This window comes from Homalodisca vitripennis, unplaced genomic scaffold (assembly GCF_021130785.1).
Source record: "Homalodisca vitripennis isolate AUS2020 unplaced genomic scaffold, UT_GWSS_2.1 ScUCBcl_584;HRSCAF=2928, whole genome shotgun sequence".
NCBI classification, from domain to species: domain Eukaryota; kingdom Metazoa; phylum Arthropoda; class Insecta; order Hemiptera; family Cicadellidae; genus Homalodisca; species Homalodisca vitripennis.
Window position 1 is genome coordinate 202,874 of NW_025776709.1, and position 9,956 is coordinate 212,829.

At 32.3% G+C, this 9,956-nt stretch overlaps 1 protein-coding gene across 1 annotated transcript; it reads right to left on the bottom strand.

Annotated features, from left to right (window-relative positions):
• Positions 1–217: 217 nt before the first annotated feature.
• On the bottom strand, positions 218–9,615 carry LOC124370853 (josephin-2-like). Its single transcript, XM_046829156.1, has 5 exons — positions 9,554–9,615; positions 8,592–8,882; positions 6,483–6,663; positions 2,192–2,329; positions 218–490 (listed from the first exon to the last, which is right to left on the bottom strand). The coding sequence occupies exons 1-4, from the start codon at positions 9,613–9,615 to the stop codon at positions 2,204–2,206; spliced, it is 660 nt and encodes a 219-aa protein (XP_046685112.1). The 3' UTR covers positions 218–490; positions 2,192–2,203.
• Positions 9,616–9,956: the final 341 nt, after the last annotated feature.

The following is a 9,956-nucleotide window of genomic DNA, read 5'->3' on the forward strand; positions in this document are numbered from 1 at the left end:
GTCTATAAATTTATAAAACCCAGCAGGGGTAGAATTTTGAGTATGCTGCACATGGTATAAAAAGAACTTTAAGTCAATGATCCTTTTACTGCTAAATTTCTAAGAGCTTTGTTCTATGTTATCGTATTAGACACTGTTTAATTTAAGCTAAGTTCTCACATATCGGTAGAAGAATACTAGAACATAGATGGCAGTGATCAAAGAAATTTACATCAAACACTGCAGATAGTATATAATACACAACTCATTTTACAACAAAATTATAAGTTAATTAATAATTTTAAATTATTACAACATCGAAATGGAACAAACTAATAACGAAAACAAATACTATTCATTTATAGTTGAACTATACTTATACTCATCTTATATTTCTGTAAAATTACTTTATTAACTAATTTTGAAAATGTGTTTTGAAAAATAACTGTGAATCACAAAAATTAGGTCCACGATGAGATAACCGTTGAGCTGGTAACCTGCGCACCGTCATCTGCAAAATGACACTACAGATTAGTTTTAGTATTATCACAAGTGATGATATATAACTCAAGGCAGCTGCGATTTACCTTGTAAATAGTAAGTAATATAATCTATAGTATATATTAATGTAATGAAAAGTAAACTAAAACCCTTTTAAAATCTTTTTATTGACATACACGTGTTTCAGTTTTCCACCATCATCAGTGTACATTAACCTCTAAATAAGTAAATAATAAACAATTAAATAGACACATATGGACCATTTAAACATATGTTAAATTTAAATGACACAGTTGTAATGTTTTTATTAGTAATCTGTATTTAATATTTTAATTTTTTCAAAAATTGGATTTGTCTTATTTTTCAGATTACTATTTAAAATTTTATGAGGATCTTTATTATAATTTAGATAGATATGTAATTCTTCTTTTGTATTTAATTTCTCTCCTATTCTTTCGATATCTAAAATTTCCATGTTCTTTTTCAATATTTGTGTAGTTATGGTCAGTTTCCAATGTGTTAAGCAAAATTAGATTTTATTGTAGACATGTTATTTGTTTTCAAAGCTTGTATGTGTTCAATATATTGGGCAAACTGGTAGAAATTTTAATAAAAGGTTTAAAGAACACATACCTACTTCTTCCGACTGAGCCAGAAGGACTATTTACTTATGGGTGAGCTTAGATTTGAGCATCAATTTAACAGGTGCCATATGGAAGGGAAAAAACATGTTGCATCTGTTTTATTTTTTGACGTGACAACGTCTTATATTAGGTTGCGGCTCGGAGTCACTCATGAAAAAGTGTAACGCCGGTAACGTTACGATGCCCGTCCAGTGGGTCCGCCGCACGGGATAAAGCAGATAACTGTGGGTCCGCCGCACGGGATCCGCACGGGATAAAGCAGATAACTGTGGGTCCGCCGCACGGGATAAAGCAAATAACTATGTTTATTCGTGAAAATGTGGAGTGCTTAGATTCGTCATTTACAACAACTACAACAATAAAGGTAAATAATTGTACACTGATATTTCATTATCGTAAACTATGATTGATTGATTAATTGTTAGATTGACACAAAAGTTGAGAAACTGAGTTTATAGGTTATGTCATACTATTGACAAATGTTGATAGTGTTAAGTAAATTATTAGTTTAAATCACTCTGCAATCAATCGTAATTCAGTCGATTGAGAAGAAAACAGCGCGTATTGCTAGTCAAACATTTAAAATAACAAATTATAACCTCTAACCTGTCATAACAGTGCGACCAAACAAACGAACTAAACCGACCAATCACCACGCACGGAGTTAGAATTTAACTGTGTTTAGCAAGAATTTCAAATTCCAATTTTAGTAAATGTTTTATTCAACTTTACCATTTACAATAACAAATTTTAATTAATTTCAAATTATGTACAATGTTTTCAGATTAGTAAACAAAATATATTTCTATAGTTAAAATTTGTGCAATTCTTATTTTCATTCAATTCCTTGTTCCTATTGTGCAATTTAATAATATTCATGTCAATAAATATTCTACCGAGAAAAAGACGTTGTCACGTAAAATCTTCACCCGTAAAACCGACTTTACAGGCAACCATAATTTTTTTTTTACCTTCAACATCCTTTTATTACCCTAAAAAAAAACTTTTACTTAAAAAAACTATCATCAATTAATTAATTACAATCGAGCAACATTAATTCATTTTACCTAAATAAATTGCTATCTTGGAATAATCTCTTCTGCCTGTTTCAACCATTTTTCACTGTTTTCCGTGGAGACCACAATGAACAACTCCTTCTCCTTGTTCTCCAACTGTCGTCTCAAGTAAGTCACAAGTTCTTCATCCTGCAAACAGAGGTGTACTAAAAATATGAAGATGTTAGCAACACCTAACTTTAACACAATCATAGAATAAAATAAATAGTAAATATGTCAGTAACAAGTAAACAAACTATTCTCCCACTTCTTAGTTTCATATAATATTCAACTTACTACTCATTGATAAATACTTCAATAAGTAAGTATCTCACTTATAATCAAGTGACACTCAAGTTTGAGTTGTATAAGAAAAACAAATTCTTACAACTAAAGAAGATACTTTGGATTTTAGACTATACTTTAGATACAGTACAATGATCTTGTTATAAATGAGAATAAAATGGAGCAGTTTGTTCTAAGAAAGCACAAAGAAACAACAGGAAGACTACCAAGTATGGAGGAAACTACTACTTCAAAGTACCTGGGCATAGTAATTGAAGACTGTCTTGCTTGGACTGACCAGATAGATTTCCATTGTAACAAGCTCAGCACAGCATTGTATGTAATCCGCAGAATAAAAAGTATTCAAAGATTGCTTACTATACTCTCTATAAATCTAACATTTGGTACAGGATTACAGCATGAAGGGGAGCACTACAACAGGCAACTTGCAGCGGCTCCTCATACACCAAAAAAAGAGTAATCAGGGTTCTAAGGAGCCTCCAGCCTATAAAATCCTGTTGTCGAGTCTTCGCAGAGTTAAACATACTCATTGTAGTGAATCTACATCCTGGAAGCAGTCTCTTCTCCATCTCAAGTCACCCGAAGCAGCAAGAACGGTGCCAATAATCACAACTACAACACCAGACATGCCTCTACCAAGGAGCTACCAACTCCCTGTACAGACTGACAGCCAGGAAATTGACCTACGCAGGAGCTTGGAATGCACTTCTAGAGTACTTGAAGAAGACCAACAGGCTGCAGTTTGGACGATGTCTGAAGTACTGACTACAAGAATATCCTTTCTATCAACTTAATAAATTTTATCAATGGACTGACAATACTTAGCTAATGAATTTTAACAATGTATTTCTATGACCCTTGTTCTTATCTCTATGTTAATGTACAAAAGAATGTCAATTAACAATAAACAATAATAGATATGCTAACACACTAAGATGGTTAAATACAGTTAATATAAGATTCACGTAATGAATGAATAAAATTCTTACCACAGGCTAAAATTCTCTTTTGCTAAATAATTAATATATTGCATAAAGGAAAAAGGAGCTCCATATTTCAACACAGGACTTTGACTGAGAGGTTTGTGAAATAAAATAAAAACATTCTTTTGTGTTTGACTGTACAAGTTATCTAGAGCAGTTGTGTTATCATTTTCAATAAGAACTGGTGAGTGAGATTCTGATCCACTAAAAACCAACGGCCCTAACCAACACAAGTTAAATGCACTTTAAACATTCAAGAAGATGGTGGCTGTTGCCAGGTTGAAGGAGGAATAGCTGACTCTTAACTCATCATCTAGAGAGATTATACCTGGCCTCTCTTTTGGCTGTTGCAAATTTTGGATAGTGGGTCTAGGCCTTATCACAGTGCACAACACCAGAGAGAACATTTTTCTTCTTGGCACCACTATCGGCACCTTCTAGAGTGTGCCATCAAAGGACCCCCATTGTAATTTGTGCAACTGGACAACATTGGTGCTGGACCTTTCTTCTGCTTTCTTATTTTCAGAAACCTCACTACATAAGCAAAAACACTGCTTCAAGCTAACTAGCGACTAGCAGGAGCTGTTCAATAGATATTTCAAGCTCTCTTCTTTCTTTTTCCCTCCCGTTGAGCAAAAGGTGTGGTAAGTATTGCCTTCATCTGAACTATGGAAAGCAACAAGAGCCAGCCTTAAATGAGCAGAAAAATGCATTGAAGTCGGCGGAAACACTTTTGAAAATTTACTGTAATTTGGTTGAACAAGTTTAGATTGAAAGGATAACAGGATTTCAGACATTTGCCATCATTATATCCCTTTTTTAACATATAACAATGACAAATGTCCGAAATCCTGTTATCCTTTCAAACCTTCCATCGTCAATAACAAACTTTAAACAAATGTTTAGATTAATATTTTCCTGTTAATTTTACTTTGTACTGTTATGAATAAAAATTCATTTAATCAAACATCTATTCGCTTTCTGTGTGCTTTATTTACACCATTTTGTTCAGAATAAAGTGTTCTACAAATTTTACTCTGTTTTCTGGTGAAGTAACAAAGTTAATGTTACCCAAAGATGAAAAAATGTGTTCTTTCATTCCAATTTTTGCATTAGACACTGGTTTTCTCAAAAACTACATAATTTACAGTTCTGGGGCCCATTTTATTTATCAAGTCAAAAACCACGAGAAACAATTGAATTCGCCTCTTATCTACCTTACCATAATTTCATGAAGATCTTGTTTTACATAGTGAGCTGAAATCCAGGTGAAATCTTTACTAGCTGTAACTCATTTCCGGACCCATTTTTTTACAAACTTTTTTCATTATTTTAAAATGTAGAATGAGCTTCAACAGTTTCTGCATACTTTTCTGAATCACTCTGAATACATAAGTAGGTTAGAATATGGCGGATCTAGACCACTTTTGTGGACAACAGAAAATCAATCTAAAATCTTGTACAAACGTAAAAAATTAATGTGAAAACAAAAAATATCAAATAAATAGGAAATTTGCGCTTATTTCACATTTTTTTTTTTTTTTCGTTTATACAAAGATTTTACATTAATATTCTGTTGTTCCCAAAAGTGGTCTAGAAACCACTATATTCTAATCTACTTATATATACATATATATATATACTAGCAGTAACCCGCGGCTTCGCACGCAATTTCCTGTAGAAAAACAGTACACTACATTCATGTATTATTGAATCATTCTATCACATTCTAAATACTCCTGAGATAATTGATAGTCTTTCCTTCGTGAGCCTCTTGGCCGCATTATGAAGGTATGTACCAAATTTCCTGCATCTATCTTTCATGGTTTTTGCTAGGTGTTTATAATTTATTCAGTGCAATTAATTTATATGGATGAATCGCGATAAACTAATTTGGTTATAATGAATCAAATTCGGTCTGTTAAAATTAATTTTCTGTCTAAGATACTTCCAGTATTATTGTGGAGTTTTAAGAAACTGTATCAATGAAAAACCAATTTCGATCATAAAGCATCTTTTTTCGGCTCTTTTCATTTACCTTTGATCTAACAAAATTCGATTACCTTATGTGTAAACATTCATAGCTTTGTACAATGAGGTGTACAATACTTTTTTAACAGCATTTAATAGTATTTTCATTACATTACTAATCATTGGTGAAATCAAAATTTAAAATTAGGCAATAACTTCTTCTATGCAATCTGCATTACCACTACTGATCAAGCACTTTACAATAATAATGTTCTAAATTTTAAATGTAAACAAATGTTTCTGCCTCTTTGACAAACTTCAGCTGACAGTATTAACAGCTGTTAAGTATCAGTTCACTTTGTATTATGTGCCGTAGCGCAGTCTGCCGGATCCAATGTAAAACATTCCAAAATCAACAACTACTTACAAATGAAAAATTAATAAAAAAACATTTTACAGTGGACCAAATTATGAATCTAAACCATTCTCGAATTCCATTGAAAACACACAGAAAATTTCATAAAAATCGGTCCAGTCCTTTAAGAGGAGTTCAGTCACATACACACAAAACACAAGAAATATATATATATATATATATATATAAAGAGATATATATATAAAGAAATATATAAACTTCATCATATATATATATATAATTTTTCAATAAACATTGAATCACAAAAAGTACTTGTTCCACCGGGACTCTATCCCGGATCTCTCACTTGCCGGGTGAGTGTGCTACCACTACACCACAGAACCCTTACTTTTTACGATTCAATTATTCTGTATTTGGCCGTAACTGCCACATGTGCGTTTAAATAACCGAAATTAACACATATATATAAATACTTTTACATTAACATTTATGTAACAATACTTATTATAAAAATTTGTGTATGAAGAAAAAAACATTTTTTGGAAGAACAGTTCAAAATAGCAGGTAATATTAAGATAACAACATATAAACGAGCAGCACACTAAATTTACACAATTGTATTGTATGGGACACCAAAAAAAAACAAAATATTAAGTAAGCCACCGACCAGTCCGATGAGCACTGGTGAATCTAACTTGGAGTCCAGGTTATAGTAGGTCCCTGCGACCTGTCTGATCGCGACCCAGTGTTTACGCCGCAGTGGCAGCAGCACGAAGCCCAGCCGATAGTCACTTGGCACGTTCAGTATAAACCCAGAGATACGATCCAGTTGTAGACATGAAGGATCTCTGCCAACAGTTTAGTTTTTATTAATTTGTGAACCTATTCAGGTGTATTTCTATTATATTTCAAGGCAGTGTAAAAAAATTTTGTGTCGCAATGAGCAAAGAAATTGCATTTCTCATTCTCAAAAGAAATAACTGAATTGTAACAAATGTTCAATATGGAAAAAATGTAAGACTCACAATAATTTATTAAGATTAAGCCATGATGTTAATCTTAATGTTAATTATCTTAATTTTAATAGTCAATACAATTAAATACACAACAAATTAACCCTTTGAGTGCCAAGTATTTATTGAGTGGGTATACTGAAAAGTGCCAGGTATTTTTCTAGTGGGTGTACTTAAAAGTGCCAGCCCTTTTGCAGGCATTTTGCAAGGTTTTAGTAAAAAATTCACAGTTCGATTATTTAATAAGCTATCAACATGATTCTTTTTTTTATTTTTCTCTGAAAACTCTGTTTAATTAACATAAAATAACAAAGTTACCATAACACTAAATTTAGGAATACCAAAAATGGACTTACCTAAAAAAAAATTCAACATTTTTTTAAATTTCATTTTTCAACGAAATTATTATGATCAAAAAAATTCATATCCTTTTCTTAGTCCATATCACTGGAAAGTGTATGCAATTGTCTATAAATCTTGAAAACTTTATATTATTATCTTCAATAATGAGTAAGTTATACAACTTTTAAGAAACTATTGTCACATTGTTTCCGGTAGCTATGGCAACCAAAAATGTTTATATGTGAGTTTCATAAATTTCAAGTTTGATCGTAAGTGTACTATAACAATTTATTTTGAAAAGAACGATTCTTCACAAACATTTTAATATGATATTATAAATATTAAAGGTTACAATTTTTAGTAACTTTTTCCCGAACGTCCGGTAAAATCGGACGTCGGCACTTTTCGGCCAACTTTTGTCGTCCGGTAAAATCAGACGGGCACTTTTCAGACACCTTTTGTCGTCCGGTAAAATCGGACGTTGGCACTCAAAGGGTTAAAAGTCACATACACCAATCATAAAATTGTTAATAAAATACTACTTGTAATAAGAAGCTGTAGTAAGGTGCGGTTATACATCGATAATATATCATATGTCAGAGATTATATTTGAGAAAATATTGTTTTCATGTTTTACACTTTTTGTAGCTATTGTGGTATAAATTGATTTTTAATGGTCAAGACAAAAAGTGCGTAAGAACCTTCATTTATACATAAATTTTGTCACATTTCACCCAGGCAAAAATAGTAGTGGTTAACAATAGCTTATTAAGTAATGGTTTTCTTCTAGCTTACCTATGGGCAAAATCGAAAATTACTTCATCAAAACTTAGACTATTTGTTATGTCTGAATCAATGCAAAGTACTGCCACACAAACAGATCAAATGTAAATATTTTTAAACAACCTCTTAGAAGCAATACATTTTTAAACCTGCCTTTGCTGGCAACCCCTCAAAAATGTACTGTAGCAGACTCACTGCCATGTTTTAAAATGAAAAATTGCATGTATTGAGTTATTTTAATAATTACTTTAAGTTTGTTGGCTGTACAACAGTTTTTCACAATTTTATTTTGATGATTTTATAAGATATCTAATTTAATAATCAATTTAAAACAAACACTCCAATAATATACTTTTTTTATCTAATTATCGGAGTGTTTGTTTTTAAATTGATAACTAATTCCAATAAGAACAGAGCTTCTAGAATGTATCTAATTGAAATAAATGTTTATGGTTTGAATTCAAAGCAATGTCATGTACAAAAGGTAGAAGGAAGTGTTTGGGCAATTAAGGTTTGATATACCATTTATATACATTATGAACAAAAGAGGTCCAAACACTTAATTACTATTTGCAAAGGCTACCTACTAATTTAGTTTAAAAAAAATTAGTTTTGAACTGTATTTTCTTAAAACATACTTGCGCTTGTCGAACCATATCGCTTCACAGCCGCGTCGCTGTAGCGCTGTCATTATGACATTCACATCATAGTTTCCGAGGCCTAGCAGTGAACGATGGGGGTTTATCCAAACATCAGGTGACAGCGACTGACATATCTCATCCAACTCCTGCTTTGTAAACGCTTGTTTCTTTTGAAACAGGTTGTTAAGGGCATGCAAGGCACACAGCTCCTTCACCTGTAAGTAAAAAAGATTGATCAGACGTGATAAACACAAGGACAAATCAGAAAGTAAATTCTTTTTGTTACATCTTAGGAAACAGTGAAAGACTACAAGACAAAATCAGGGCTGTGCAGAGGATGATCAAACAGCTCCCATACGAATTGTTAAGCAGTTTTTTGTGTGTGTACTAATATGAGACCTAGTATTATTATGCAGAAAACAATGCCAGATTTATCATCCCACTCTTTTAATTTTATGCTGTTATTAACAAATTTGTGTAGTTTTACTATAACTATATGGTTTCCAAAGAGTTTTCACTTATTGACCTAGAAAAATTTCATCAATTTGTGTATGGAAAACATCTGGTCATCATGAATGTTTATACTCCAGGAAGGTTCTCTTCCAGTTGAACCCATACTATGTACAGCAAAAACCTATATGACTTTCATCTGGGCAAATAAAGAAGCGGTTTCCTTGGATGTCAAGAAGCAGTACATCACTTACCACAATTGTCAAGATATTGGGGTTTTTACGCAATATCCACCAAATGGAGTGGATCGATAAGTCTAGTATACTGCAGAGGATGATTGTTGAAATGAGTAGAGCTCCCTTAATGTTACAGGCTCTGTTGCTATCCTAAGCATGTAGAGTACTTCCCCTACACGACTTGAAAAGGCTGGAACAGATATAGCCTTCCATTCTTGCAAGTTCACATGCCTGAACTATAAAATTTCAAAATATTCCCAACTCCAAACTGACCTTAGCTTTGAGAAACGAGGTTTATCCAGACTTTGAGGGGTGATAAGAGACATCAAGAGCATTATAGCTTTACTTGAGAGGCTCAAAGAGACCTTAAAAGTAAAAAAGAGGATGTGCACATTATAAATAGCTAGTATTTAAGTGTTACACGAATTAATCAAAGTTAACTCAATAAATTCATGTGTTAACCCACCTTAATTCATGCTAAGTTTGGAGATGCAGTGTGAAGGAAGCCTATTTAGACATGCAACTTAATATTCAATGCTACTATTAATAAGGAAATAATTTATTTTGTTTGGTTTGAAATTGTTTTGTTTATAAGGTAGACGTCAAAAATGCTATTCAAATGGGAGATTGATCTCCTCTGAAAAATACATTACATAATTAAGAACAATCTAGTCTT